At 37.2% G+C, this 16,111-nt stretch overlaps 1 protein-coding gene across 1 annotated transcript in view; it reads right to left on the bottom strand.

Moving 5' to 3' along the window:
* FLT1 (fms related receptor tyrosine kinase 1) overlaps nucleotides 1-16,111 on the bottom strand; it is a 122,974-nt gene that overhangs the window by 105,432 nt on the left and 1,431 nt on the right. The window contains exons 2-3 of the mRNA XM_070943655.1: nucleotides 4,230-4,326; nucleotides 3,602-3,825 (exon numbers count right to left, since the gene is read on the bottom strand). Coding sequence (XP_070799756.1) covers nucleotides 3,602-3,825; nucleotides 4,230-4,326 — 321 coding nt within the window. The remainder of the gene's footprint in view (nucleotides 1-3,601; nucleotides 3,826-4,229; nucleotides 4,327-16,111) is intronic.

The raw sequence follows: 16,111 nt of genomic DNA, 5'->3' as shown, positions 1-16,111 counted from the left end.
AATTTGAAACAACTGTGCTTTTGAGTTAGGTATTCTATGAGTTTTCAAATGCACCTGCTATCTAACACAAGGTTTTATTTATATATTTTGCCTTTCAATATTTTAAACTGCAACTCTCATAAACCTTAGTTGAGACTGCCCTGCAGAAAAAAGTAAATATCAAGCTGTATTTTTTTTTCAGCTAAACTGAGTGTCATGTATATGTGCTTTAATCTGAATATAGAGACTGCTTGGGAGTGGGCTAAATAAAACTAACCCGAAAATCATCCAAAATTTTCTAGTGCTTTGCCTTATGAAACTAGATTCCAAAATATTTGATGGAAAATTGATGACAGATAAAATATTTACATTGTTAGAACCAAGATTTGTAGGTTTGGTATCTTGGGATAAGGAATTTGGGAATGACTAAAGGCGTAACAATTATCTTAACATTGCAGTATTAAATGTACTTATTATAATTAAATAATAGAATAATATGATTATTAAAATCTCTTTCACATTCTTAATTAATTCCTTGTACCCTGGTACGTGTGCACTTATACTGATCTAGAGGTAGAGATTGCCTTGGAGTGAGCTATAGACACAAACTAAAGTGGAAATTACAACAAGTTTCCAACAATTATGAGGTAATCAAGACTTGTCTGTGAATGTCCTGTTTTCACTGTACAGTCATTTCTCTGGAAGTCTTCCACCTTCCCACACTTTAATTAAATCTCAGTGGAAGCTATCATGAGGGAACTGATCTTTTTTCAATAAGCCAGTGGAGTGAGCAGGAGAGCTTTAGAATGACAGAAAAAGATGTAACAGAAAAACACCCTCATCTCCATCATGAAATTGCAAAATGTCCTCAAGAGAAAATTTAAACAAATTCTCTTAAAATGTCTGGTAGAAACCTGACATTTTAAGAAGTTGCAAAATAGCATTAATCAGTCCTAGAGTTAAAATCTAGAGGTACACAGATCTTTAAAGGCTGTTTCATTGCAACAGAGTAAAATGTTCCTTTAGAGCACTTTACTAAGCAATGCAAGGAGGGACAGATGGTATAGTGCAGGGGCCTGCAACCTTAAACACTCAAAAGAGCCATTTGGACCAGTTTCCCAAAGAAAAGAAAACACCAGGAGCCACAAAACCCTTCCCATGCCTGACTATTTCTTGAGCAGCCACAAAACTGGCATATGTAGTTGAATTACACGTTCTGTAATTCCAAACAAAGGGAACCGGTTCGGTGATGTCATATCGTCACCGCTACCAATTTGGCCGAACCGGGCCGAACCAGGAGAAACCCACCACTGCTTCACTAGGATCAATTGTCAGCATTCCACACACCTCCAATGTATGGAAAATTGCAAGTGTGAATTTGTAAGGATAGGATTTAAGCATTCTATCCATCAGATTAGCAACAGTGTAAATGTTAATATCAAAGATTTCTCTTTTTTCAGTCCAATTTCTCAAAAAACAAATAGATCTTCATATCTTATAAAAGATACAACTCTCCATATATAAACAAAGCAATTAAATTTACTAACGAGCATAGGTTAAACAAAGTTATATTTTTTAAAAATGCTGTTTTGGGGACATTTATGCATCAAAGGAATAAAATAGGGTAAGATGAATTAAAAAATAAATCTGGAAGGATTTAATGTTAACAATTTTTCAAATTAGCAAAATATGTATTGTTCACAAGGGGACTTTATACCAGGAGATATTGCAAATACAAATGATGCAAAGTTTTATACTTTTTTGGAATACAAATTCATTAATACTATCGAAATAATATTGTAAATAATATTTGGTAATCACTGTATAACGTACCACTAGTATGGGCATTCAAAAAAGCTTATTTTATACTAATCAATATATGTATATACTCAATGGGAATTCTTTAAGACCAATGGAAGGAAAGTATTTGTAACAATTTTGTGCATCTTGTAAAGACTGTATCTTTTACTTTGCTTTTATGACAATGGAAAAGTCACATGGTCAAGATTATAAAGATTGTCTTCTAGAGTAGAGTTGATTAATGGAAATGAGTCAAGTATCAACAAACTAAATAATAAAACATTAATTTCCTAAACATCCGTAATATTGCTTCATGACATTCTGGTGTTTTTTCTGTTGGCAATGATTTGGCATTTCACACCTTTTGGTTGAGATACATTTACAGCATTATTCTAACAAGAACATTACCAGCTGTGTATTTCATACTGCGGACATGGCTTAAATAATATTTTAATCATACCCTAAAACACGTCTGGCCTGCTTCCTTTCAGATAAGGCTAATGAATAATTTTGATATTGCATTTTGATCCAAGACCACACAATAGTATGTCTACTGCAAGAGGTATGTGACCACCTCCCAATCCTTATTAAAAATTTTTAAAGAGAAGCAAAATTGGGTTGGTATGTTAAACTATGAGACAAAAGACTTAACCAAGGGACAGAATGAGAATGGCTGCAGGTCTAACACAATTGTCCTGGTCTCATATTTGCCACCTATTTACCCACAAGAATATGTTCCTGAAACAAGTGGTACATTATCAAGTTTTAGCAGGAATATTTTTTTTCTTCTTCTTCTTCAAAATAAAATTTCCAATAGGTTTAACTAACTTTTTCAAAAACTTATTAAATTGCCTCCAAAATTCAAAGAAGACCCCCCCCCAAATAATCACTAATTTTGTCACTGCAGTATTGGTGGCTCACCTAGTTTAATTCTTATTCTCAGACAGTTTTAGGGCAAACAAAGCCCCACGCCCACGTAATGACCTACTGTAGCTAAATAACAGGCATCAAGTGCATTTATTGCACTAGAATTTGTGGCTTTATGGAGAGGATTTTGTTTTAAAACGAAGAATGGGAAATTGTTTTGCTATCATTGTCCAAGTTCAATTTGGAAGTGTGGGGTATTTGATTGCATCTTCCCCTTACAAAGCCTATTTAGCTGTCAAGTGTATGTTTCATCACATATTCACAAATTACTTTGGAATCATGGAAACAAAAGTGGTTAGGAAATCCAGTTGAAGATCTTCTATACCACATCAGTTTTGGCCCTAAGTGTCCAAGTACAGAGTGAGTCAACAACATCTTCAGCTAGTTTCTCTGATGTTATAGCAAGTGGGTTGCAATTCATGTATAAATACAGTGGCACCTCAGAATTTGTTGTTAATTGGTTCCAAGAAGTGCAACAAGTACTTAAAATGACAAGTGTCAAACAAGCCATGTGACTTACCACATGACCCCTTTTTTCCCACTGGGAAGAATTTCCTGTCTGTTCCTTTCCTATGCCAGTGACTTTCCCATAATGACCAACTTCCTGTCTGCCCTCTGTGGCCATCTCCTACTTTGACAAACCTTTTGCAGTGACCTTCCTGGCATGGTCAACTTCCTTTCCGCAGCCACCCCCATTTTCCTATTGCAGCACATAGAGTACCAAAGAAACAACGAGTACCGGGACAACATTTTTGCATCAAAATGGGTTGAGTACCAAATCTGATGAGTTTTGAAGCAGTCAAGTACTGAGGTACCACTGTGTGTCTTTTCCCATTAGCTATTGTGAAAATGCAGCAATCTGTAAAATTCATTATAAAAAAAAAACAGATCTTACCATTAATAAATACATATATTTTAGATACGGTCTTCTTTTTTACTTCACTTGAGGATGGATATTTGCAGCTGTAGTATCCCGTGTCAGTTGCTTGAGCTCTGTTCAAAGTCAGGCTGCTGCAGAACTGCTTGTTGTGCCTTCCACAAGCATAAGTCATTGTATTCAACCGGTTGTCATTCCTACTTAGAGTTTCAGGCAGAAACCAAGAATGGGGCACATCTCCACTGCAAATCCAGGTTAAGAAAAAGGTGAAATTAGAATTAACTTTCTAGCTTTCATTTTGATTACAGTTAGCTATTTGGAGTCTTCCCTGTTACATTCTGCAAAAGCAAAAATAACACAAAAGCAAAGAGCCCTTCCAATGAAGGGTCTCTCTCCCATCCAAGGTATGACAGATCATGGGTCTATGATACCTTTATGCCACACTGAGTGAGGACATCCCTTCCCACTGATACCAAGATTTGCATTTTTGGAATGATTTGGAAGAAGGGGCAGTGTCAGCACCCCTTAAACTTTGGTACCTCAACCAATGTCTACTTAGGCTTAGCCTAAAGTTACCCTGCATCCAAATGTAACATTATAGTAGCCAAGGGACAAATGCAAAGGTCAGTTCAGCCAAGCTAATTACCTGCACAAGATGTTTAATGTATCTCCTTCTTGTATGACATGGTGCGCTCCTGTTATGTTTAATTTTGGGCCTTTCCATTTGAATCCTGAACTAGATCCTGCAAACAAAACAAGCATATTATTAAAATCTAATTATCTCTATATTTGATCCACAAATGCATGCCTTCATCTAAAAAGGATTAGATTTTCCAAGTCAAAAACCTCAAGGGAGTAGAACTATCCTCTGGATGAGGAAAGTTTTGTTAACTGTACTTGATGATACTTTCTTTAAAATGTAAGAGAAAAACTGAAATTTTCATAGAGATGAGCGAGTGGTAGTTCTTGTAAATTAAAACTAAGGTTGGTTTTAGGGTAGGTTTGCACATATTGGTTTCTTTAAATATGTATATATGTATGTATGTATGTATGTATGTATGTATTTCTTTCTTTCTTTCTTTCTTTCTTTCTTTCTTTCTTTCTTTCTTTCTTTCTCTATCTATCTATCTATCTATCTATCTATCTATCTATTTATTTATTTATTTATTTATTTATTTATTTATTTATTTATTTATCTATTCGCCCATGGCAACTCAAAGCGGCTTACAGAATATAAAAAATCACATTTAAAAAACAGTAAAACTCATTTAAAAAATCAAATAAATTAATGTAGTAAAATCACCCCTGACCCCCACCTCCCGCCCCAGCGACAGCCGATCACATGAGCCATTTAATGGGCTCCATCCCGCTCTGGGTTCCGCAGGCCCACTGGCAGAACCAGGTCTTCAGCACTTTCCAGAAGAGAATTAGGGAGAATTAGGAGCTTCTGGATGCTCTTCAAGGGCAGCCCCATGTAGAGCGCGTTGCAATATGTTTTACTGAAGCAAATTCAATAGTAAGGTTCACATATCTTGTTCGACCATCAACTCTGTTCCTAATTCTCAGTGAATGAGTTCACACATGACAATAATCTCACATCAAACTATGTCGTTAACCTGATGTGTGAATTCAGTCATTAATTATCAATGGAACATTGCCAACATCTAATATAAAACCATAATTATAGCAGCAATTATTATTATGGTTGGCCACAAAGTCAGTCAGATGTTTAGACAGAGTTTAGCATTTTAATCCACTTATTGAGTCCTTCCCAAAGGCCTGGACTATGCAGATATTGTTCATTGATGGTGTTAAAGGTATCGTTGTAAGATATAAACTATTCCAAGTAAATTTATTGTTATGTGTGGGTAATCTAATCTGGTTAAATTCTGTTTAAGACTGTGGAAACCTAATAATTCAAGTCCTTACCAAACACATTAACAATAGCAATAGCACTTAAACTTAGATACTGCTTTACAGCACTCTCTAAGCAGTTTACAGAGTCAGCATATCGTCTCCAACAATCTGGGTCCTCATTTTACTGACCTGAGAAGGATGGAACAAGTCAACCTTGAGTCAACCTTGAGTCAAGTCAACTGAGTCAACCTTGAGCCAGTGAAACTTGAACTGCCGAATTGATGGCAGTCAGCAGGCATCAGAAGTAGCCTGCAGTGTACTGCATTCTAACCACTGCACCAACACAGCGCAGAACAAAGGTTCCAATCGCAATTGATATAACAACGGATTTCTTTTTCTATAAGTGTACAACTTCAATCTCCAAGTCACAATATTTTGTAACTTATTCCAATTGTTTTTCCTCAGTCCTAGAACCCCCAGAATAGCAACATCAATGAACCAGACACTCTTCTTTTCAATAAATGTTATATCATCCATAATATGAGCAAAATGCCTATCTGTTTGGATCTTAAAGTTCCATGGGATCTTAAACCACTCATTTTCCAAAACCTTTTAAACATGATGGTCCCAGCAGTTTTTACTACATTCACATCCAAATCCTTAGCAGTTTCCAATGATTAATTCTGGAAACTCAGTCATGATACTGCTTGCAATCATTATCATTATTCTGAAATATTTCTGGTCCACCCAATGCACAGAGCATGGGAAAACAGAGATTTTTTCCCCCTCTTTCTCCTAGCACTACAACCAAGTTGATTAGAAAGGAAATCAGAACAAAAGAAAGTACTTCTTCACTCAGAGCATAATTAAACTGTAATTTAATATTCAAAACTGAATGTGATATCAGTGTGAAAGTAACATCACGGTATAATAAATGTTAATTCTTTTTTTTTTTTACCTCAAACTATGCTAGCTGGGGAATTCTGGAAGTTGACATCTTCTCATCTTAGAGTTGCTAAGGTTGAGAAATAAAAGTCAATGGGCCGGTCATTTGCATTCAAATTTCCCTGCATCAGAAGCAATATTTCCACAAGAAAGCTCTTTTCTTGTGATAAACCTGGACGCCCCATAAGAATAAGTCATTTTGAAGGTGATTAATGGATTAAGGTAAAATCCCACCTTCTCCCAGGATGCATCCTGCTCCCTTCCTCTCCAACTTTGTCAATGTTAATGTAATGTTACTATTTATTATTTTAATGTTTTATATTGGGATTTCTATTGATTGATTGTAATTCACAGAGAGGCACCTTTAGTGAGATGGGCAGTGTATAAATTTAATAAAAAAATGAATAAAACATTTTCCCAGCATTGGAAATTTTGTAGGGGGTGGGGTGGATATTATAACTACTTTCTGGCATCCTGGTTGTCTGTAATGTAATGGAAGTCTCTATTTGGATGGCAAATTCACTTTTGTATATGTTTACGTTATGTTAAAGTTGCCAAGATTATCCCTACTAGAAAAGCCAACCTGATTTCCAAGAACAAAGACTATAAGTACCTCTAGCTGCCCTTTGATGGATAGGATGTCAATTTTAATATGACCATTTCTGATGCCTTGCTAAAATTCCAGCAGTAGACTTTATTAAGCAGCCCAGAAAATTCTTCATAACATGGCACCACATACAACATTTTACTAAATGGTCAGTCTTGGCATAAACAAAATAAGGTCTCAAAAATAGACATATTTTAAAGCCATTTTTTCTGAGTTTCTGCAGTCTTATATTAAGCAAGCCCTATATATGCCACCTTGAGCTCCTAAATGAAAAGTGAGATGTTGTAGGACGCTATAGAGACGACTTTAGAGCGAGCATTCAGAGATGATGACAACAACATGTGCAAAAATATGTGTTGAGCCTGGGAAACAGGGAAACCATTAGGAAGCCTGGACCCTCCCTAGGGAATTAGTGGGAAGGAATACATAGTCAGACTAACAAGACTGATGTATCAGCCCTTTGAAGGTGATCAGATTAGGAAACAGACTATACAAATGGCTAGAACCAAATCTTACTGAGTAGACTACTGTAAGGCAATCTTGCAAGCCTAACCATATTTCTGCCCCTCCCTTTGACATGCCAGGGAATCAGGAAACTGTCAATCTGAATCTCTTTCTAACACATAGCATAGTCTTAAACTTTCAAATGTGCCCAGTAAACTTGTGCAGGGCAGGTTGTATTTATCTTGACAGGTTCTATGCAAGAAAGCTACTTCTCAGGGAACTACAAACTGCAACTAAAGAAGAACTACTGTTGTAATTAGACATATTATACATATCTGGAGTGCAAAAAACCTAGACAATTATTAGATGGCAGCCAGCCAGAAGGATCTACCCCTACATCTAGTAGTTGTCCGGATTTTTGCAAGCAAGATATTGTATGTCTAGTTATAAATGAATGCATGAAGATTAAGGCAATCAGCACAAAACAGGCAAAATTTCACTTTTGAGGGAATGCTTCATGTGAATTACAAGAGAATTCCATCTTGAAAATCTTCACAGCCCTCTTAGCTACCTGCCCAAAAGGTTTGCATACCCTTAAGCTAGGACAAAAAATAAAGCAATTTCACAATGACAGTGACTGTTTTCATGTTTGCACTATGCCCCTATATGTGGAGCAAACCATTGTTGCTGATTCATCCATCATTCTCAATAAAACCAAACAAATCATATTATGGTTTATTGATATGAGTTCCCATTAATTGAAGCTCCCCAGCTTAATTATCAGCTTTCCTTGACATATAATGAATATCCGATTAGATTATTGTCATAAATATCCACACCTTTTTATAAGCTCCTGTCCATAAACTTAAATAAAACTTTATTTTTCCTATGAATACATTTCCTATGAATTAGCACATACTAGAAATAGAAGAAACAGAATATCTTAAATTTTCTTCTAGTCCAATTTAAGTATTTTCATATTAGTTACATGTTTGTACTACATCACACAAGTGGGTTTTTTACTGAATACTGACCAATTAAACTTATATTACATAATTACATCATTTGCTCATGGTATCCATAATGCACATGCTATCACTCCTACTCCTGTAGTTGTGCTGGGACTTTTGATTTTCCACTACTACAGTATCCCAAACTGTTATTATTTGATGGAGAGAAAGGATGTTTACTCAGTTTGCACATGCTGCAAAACCAAGTGGCATAATATGGCAGAAAGAAACACATCAGGAATAGAAGGAAAGATGCCTGCCTTAGTGATACTATTTGTTGAAAAAGGTCTTGAAATAGTTAATTATTTTTCTCTCTTGTTCCAGAGTGCCAACACAAACTAATTAATTTAAGCCATATATAGGCAGATTTCAAAGGAACACTAGTTAAAAAAAAACATAACAAGAACAATTCAAAGTAGAAGCTGTAACCATGAAAAGTGATGGACTTCCCTTCCTAACAGATGTTCAACAAAACTTTGTTTGGAAAAGGAGAAGCTGGGAGGAATCTGAATGTTAGCATAGGGAGAGATGAGTGCAAAGATTACAAAGGGACACAAAACCACACCCTGTTTAAGTCATTGAAATCAATGGGAAACGCAAGAGGAAACATTCCCAAACCTATTAAGATTATAATTCTATCATACCTATACCACTGTAATTTATTTTGCTTTGCTTCCCCAAGAGAAAACCGAGCATGTCTTCTTAAGGGTAAATTTTGCATGTAGGCCTTTCCTTAAGTTGTGATCCACCCATTGGTAGCAGAAACCATGAAATTCTTCATCCCTATCTTGCCTCAATAGCCTCAGTTCTCAATTAATGATCTGACTTCCTTCCAAACTAATAGACTTGATAGTTCTGGGACTGTCCTTGGGAGAAAAAACACTGCTTCAAACTAAAACTTAATGCTATTTTGCTCATTAACAAGATCAATGCAACACAGGAAACTTGCAGTTGTCTTTCATGGTTAGAAGCAAGCGAAGATGTGACCTAAAATTCCAAACCTGCCTTCATACCTGTTCAATTGCAGAGTTTCTTTTGTTTCCAACGCAACAGGTATGAGGGCCAGACAAGAGTTACTATAAGTGCATTTCCAAGTCAGTGAGCTTTGTCCCATAAAGCTTTAGAAAAAAATTATGATTATTTCAAGGGAAAGGGGGGGGGGGAGTAAAAAAAAATTCTCACTCATACGCTCCTCATGGTCTCTACCCTCTCTGCCAGGCATTTTAGCCACAATGACAAAAGATCCATTGTCTTATATCACTCCCATTTCCTTTCCTTTTTATATTTTAAGGACTGACAAACCATGCATTACACCCCGGGGACAAATGCTTCCATCTTACTTGCTTCCTTTGCTCTCTCAGTCTCTGAGGAAAGATGTCCATCAATTCAAGGAATGCCCATAAAAGCATAAAGAAAATTGGATGCAGAAGATATACGGAAAGCATTTTTCCCAAGTATGAATTGGTTTTTATTTCCTTTGGTATGTTCACACGTTTTACACCCTTGTATACTATCATGGAACAATCAAGTCCTGATAATAGCAATTTCCGCCTTGGCTCTCTAAAGTCGCCTTCATCTCCTCCATTTGAGCCCACCTTAGGGAGACAACCTTAAATTTAGGGTTGATGTATTGTTTTGTTGGATTTCTCCAAACCTGGAGAACTGTACTCCAAGTTGTGGAGTACCACAAAACTGTACAACTAATTTTTATTAGTTAAATCAATACAGTAATAAAAACAGGATAGACTTAATATGTATAAGCTTTGCCTTAGATGTGATGTCAGTTGATAAGTGGGCTGTGTGCCTAAAAGGTATTTTGGATGTTTTATCATGATTGGAATGCACCTCCCTTGTGGTCTCCAGGAACCTTCAACACACCATTTCTCTCTCGCTATGTTTTCTGAGTTCATTTTCATACCCATTAGCTTTCCAACCTCCCAGATGTTGACTCCAGCTTCTCTCAAGACTTCCAACAAGGTGAAGAAGAGAAGGAGCTCTACTATTCTATTTAGGAAGGAATCGGGGGGGGGTGTTTCTTGCACTATTCCCACTTTGACATATTTTGTACATATGCATTTCAGCTCTACCTTTTTGTTGTTGTAGTTGCCAGTTTCCTTATATTTGTTACTTGCAATCACTCCATCCCATGATCTAAGAGACATAAAATCATTTTCCCCCTGTAGGAAGTTAGCACCCACCCCTTTCCTAGAAGAATGAAATATTTTAGGAAATATTAAAAAGGCAGAATATTATGTTTCCCTGGTTGAGAAATGGAGAAACATGTTTTAAAGACAAAGCAACTCCCACCTTCCTGCCTCCCCCCCCTTTGTTAATGGGCCAGAGGCAGAAATTCAATCTTTGACAATAGGACCCATCTGCAACACAATAGCAAGGCTAGCTCAGCCAGCCAGGTTAGCTAAGACCCCTACCCCCTGGGAGTCTGACAACCAATCAGGATACTCTTTTTGGGGCCCCAGGAAGTTCAAAGCCAGGGCGAGCATAAAAACCCGGGGACTCACTGTATCTTGCCCTTTTCTGTTCAGGAACTCAAGCCATGTGATCCTGTCCACCATTAAACCATCTTTCCAAGCAGTCTCCATGTTTCCAGTGTCTTTTTCCCCACTTGGAGCAGAACCCAGAAGGATATTTCTTCCAACACTCCCATTCTGGGACATGGAAGGAAAAGTAGACAAAAGCCTGAAAAAGCCCCAGAAAAGCTCTGAAGCCTGAGCCTCTTAAATTGTTACCGCAGTGCCTATTTAACAAATATTATTCATGGTGTCTGAAGACATATGGCGTTGTTTCTAAATAAATAAATAAATACAGTAAGTCTCAAATTATTACTGTACCATATACAATAAATTATCAGCTGATGCTACACCACATGTATACCTAGCTTATTTTCAAACATTACCAAAGGATGTTGCTCTTGTATTGGAAAACATCTTTGGCTATCACCTTTATTTCTCCATCTCTACTTCTGCACTTCTTTTTGCCTTCAATGACTTCCTCGAAGTCCTTTATACCTGGAACTCTTTCTTAGAATAGAATAGAAGCAAGTATCTCCCTTGTCCATACAATTCTCCTGCTCTGTGTTGCCTTTAGCACAACTCTATATTCCTTGTGTGTGTTAAAATCAAGTTCAAGAATGCAGTTGGTCCAACTTATATGGAAGCCAGGGCTTCCGTGTTCTGTGGAAATTACCTTTGAGTGGAGTTGTATAGAATTGCGCTATAGTTTAATGAAACTGAAATGGATGCTATCCTTTCCCTGCATCTCTTCATTCCCCTAATCTTCACTATGTTCAACTGAAAGTATCTGTGACAGAGACACTATTTTAGAAGTGGAGTGTTGGCAGGAGCTCTTGATGGCATTGAGTCCAATCTCTTTCTCAAGAACAAGAATCCAGATTAAAACAATCTTGAAAACTGTCAATCCAGTTTCTATGGGGAAATTTCTAGCAAAGGGAAGCCTAGTAATTGGTTCTACTGTCAAATAGCTTCGATCATTAGAACATTCTTTTTAACATTCCACCAGAATCTCTCTGGTTGATCCTCTCTAAAATACCATCAACATAAATCAAATAGCTAAACAAAAAATAATTTCAGATACATCAAGGAGATCCCGAGCAGTTCATTCTTGTATCAGTGGAGGGATTCATTCAATTCAATTTTTCCCATCTGTTAAGAAGCAAATACTTATTGTTCTTTTCTAGCCAGTTTCTTTTGTTTCAGAAACACACAGTTGATGGTAATGCACTAGCTAAGATTAGGTTGCTGCTTTAAAAATGCTCAGACAATTGAGTCTTGCAGTGGGGAAAAAAAGATAACATACATATATATATATATATATATATATATATATATATATATATATATGCATATTCTTTCTAGCCAGGTTCCACCTATGTAAGCTAAGTTGTTCTTCAGCCCTAGTTCTGTGAAATCTCATTCACAAATAATGAATGAGTCTTTTTCTGCAAGGATTCAATGATACTGTGTAGTATTCTAATGGACAAAGAAGAAAATCTAAAATTCATTTAGATCTAACCAGTTCAGTCCAAGTTATCTATCTGAATTGGTTTCAGATATAGGATGTATCACTGGAAAATACATAGTTTCATACAGTATCTATGCTCAATAATAATTTGATTCCTTTGGAGTCTGCTCAAACAACTCTATGCAGTCTGAATAACAATAGTAATAGCAATAGCACTTATCTACTGCTTTACAGCCCTCTCTAAGCAGTTTACAGAGTCAGCATATTGCCCCCAACAATCTGGGTCCTCATTTTATCCACCTCGGAAGGATGGAAGGATGAGTCAACCTTAAACCTGGTGAGATTCGAACTGCCAAATTGCAGGGAGCCGGCAGTCAGCAAAAGTAGCCTGCAGTACTGCACTCTAACCACTGTGCCATCATGGCTCATATAAGAAAGGAAAGTGATGACAAAATATTTAAGAGTTTTCTGAACACATCAATAGTGGTGGTGGGTGGGAGGAAAATTACATTTTAAAAATCAGTTCTCCATTCCAAACACCAACTGTGTGTGCTCACTTACGTCAGATTTTACTTCTTCTGAAACAAATGTCGTACATCAATTAAAGAAACAATATGCATTACACAAACTAATAGCACCACTAACATGGTCTGCATCATGTTGCAATATTTAATGGATTACTTACCAAATACAGTTCTCTAAAAATTGAAATTATGTATATGTATACCATATATTTACTATTGCTCACTACTTGAATAAAATACACTTACAGTCTTTGTTTATTGATCATTTGTTCACTGACCATTGAAAGTTACAACACTTAGACCAGTCCTTGAAGTTGCAGCCATCACAGTGTCCCCACGATCACATGATTATGTTACAGGCACTTGGCAACTGGTGGGCTTTTACAATAGTTGCAGCCTCCTCTGGTCATATGATGGTCATTTGCAACTTCACATCTGGCTTCCGACAAGTCAATGGGGAAGCTGGCAGGAGTCGCAAATTGTGGTCATGTGACATTGCACTTAACAATTCATGGTGTTTCGCTTAATGACCACAACCGGAACTAACCAACTGAAATTGTAAATCAGTCACAATCATGTGACATTTCACTTTATGACTGCTACTTAGCAATGGAGTTGCTTCTCCCAATTGTGGCCAGTAAGTGAAGACTACTTGTATATTGTAAAATAAATGATTCTTTGTATTAATGGTTTTCTGATGTTACTTTCATTGATAGATATTATGTATTAAAAGCAGCCATGCTTATTCCAAACTTCTCATCTAGTCTTAACTTTTCCTCAATTTAAAAAATTAGCAAATAAAATTAAGGGAAGAGGTGGCAAAAAACTTTCTGTACAAAGATGTTTTAAAGGGCAGCAGGTGCCTTGCCTGAAATGTAAGGTGCTAAAATGTGATATTTTCACTTTAACTATCATAACCTGTCTCTCTATCTGAAAAAGCTTCTGATTTGGAAGCTTGGATGTGCTGTACATATATTTGTTGTACTCAGGGAATATTTTAGAAGTCGACCCGCAAAACACAGAATGTAGCTCATCAGTAAAACAGGATAATAGCTCTAAAACAGATTTACTCAAAAATAAATAACAATGGACTTATCTCAGTTTCTGCCAAAGGATAACTTTCAGTGGCAAATCTGAATGACAAATAAACTTTAGAAATAGTAGTATGAAAAAGGCACAGGGTAACGAAGGCTCCCAGACATATTTATTCTTTATGAGTTTATCATAGGAATCGCCATAAAAAATGACAACTACCATACTACTATATCTTGCCAATTATTTTGGAAGTAAAGATGTACTGTAAATCCTAACTTACCTATTTGATTCAATGCTGAAATATCTGTCTTTGGCTAGGCCATGCCCCCAACTGCAATAGATGTTACTTATATCACACACACACACACACACACACACACACACACACACACACACACACCCCTACAATTATCATTTTCCCATCTAATAGCTATACCTAATACCTGAGGTTGGTATCAATTATATATTTTCAGTTCGTCTTTTATGAACTTAAGGCTTAAATGAATGATTCTATACTTTACTATGGATTTTATCAACTTTCACACACACTTCTTTGTGTGTGATCTATACACTATACACAGCTTCTTTTAGGGGGGAAAAATCACTTAGCAGAATGCTGACCCAAAATTGGATTTGGTTATTTCTCTAAAGAGAAACTTAAAGGGCTGCTAGCATTCCCAATGTCTTGTTTTAAAATATAAAACAGTAGACTGACCATAGAGCTTCTTCAACCCTGTGTGTGTCTCCATCAGTAACACTTTTCAAAGGATTACATATCCCTGAGAAGTAATATATAATTTTTTATGTGCAGTACTAATTGGAAAGGAACATTTTTACATTCAGAATCCATTCTGACCAAAGTAGACTTCAATATCTTTAAACAACACCATGGAAAAAAAAATGTTTTGTTATCAAACTATTTTTACTGTACAAACACTATGAAATGTTGGCAGACTTTAAAAGTGAATTTCCTTCACTCAATCCTGGAATATTTCTCCAGAAATAAACCCCTATAGTTCCATTCACATATTGCAATAAGGCAAAATTTGGTTTTGGTTTAGTGTATCAGGTGAACCCATCTGCTTGTTGGCTGATTCAATTAATTATCGCATAATTAAGCAAACCATGAGATGCAAACTAGTTCCCAAAGAATACTAGTGCATTGAATTCTAGTGCATTTTTTGTCCAGCCAAGATTATATTTGGAATGAAGGTATTTAATGGAATAGAACAACTAAGAACACTTCAGCTGAATGGATCAGAGGATTGGGGGGAGGGGTTACTCTTCTAGTCATAGGTAAGCACTGATATGTTTAAGAGTCCTGTAGGGTTAAGCCAAAGGCACATTAGATTGGCAGCGTATGTCCAGCCATGGCTAACCAAACTCATTCAGGGAGCACCTTAGGACAGAGAGGAGAGTCAAAGAGGTCTCCTTTGTTTGTTTCCCAGCAGCCACTGATTAAGGCATGCTGCTGAGGCCTGAAAAGGCCCCTACTGCTTTAGTCCTTAGCCACTTTCTTCCCTTTCCAAAGCATCTCATCATCTGGCCTTCCCAGCTTTAATAAGACAGCATAAAGATGTATTTCCTTTCAGTGCTCCGAAATCTCCCAGGATTTAATTTGGCACTGTGGGGGGTCATCTTCCGTCCATATTGCTCACTTCTTCAGCTACTTCTTCTCTTGCAGGGTTCTAAGGCAGCATCACTGATGATACCCCCACCCCCTACTCCCTAAGGCTCTCAAGGGAACACATTCCTCCAATACCAGGAGCGCAGCCAACCCAACTGGAGGTCAGAATCGATGGTCTCTCCCTCTCTCCCCTTCCACCCCCTCGCGCGTCGTCCCAGCAGGTGTCTCTTGGCTCCTTCTCTCCTGGTCTCCTCGCCAGGAGAACTGTAGTGAACTCCGGTCTCTTTCCAGCGCTGGTCACTTCTCTTCTTCCACGGTTCAGCGCACTGGTGAGTTGAGCCTTTGTCCCCCGGAGCACCCACGCGCATCCCTTGCAAGGTATTTGAAGCTCACCAAGAAAAACACTTGCAGTGGGTTGCCACGTAAATCCCGCCTGTCCGGATCATTTAAGCAAGTTCCTTTCTCGGAGGGTGGCTGACT

The sequence above is a fragment of the Pituophis catenifer genome, unplaced genomic scaffold (genome assembly GCF_029215685.1).
Source record: "Pituophis catenifer annectens isolate HBS135680 unplaced genomic scaffold, rPitCat1.0.hap2 SCAF_4, whole genome shotgun sequence".
NCBI lineage: Eukaryota > Metazoa > Chordata > Lepidosauria > Squamata > Colubridae > Pituophis > Pituophis catenifer.
This window is presented reverse-complemented; position numbering and strand designations above follow the sequence as displayed.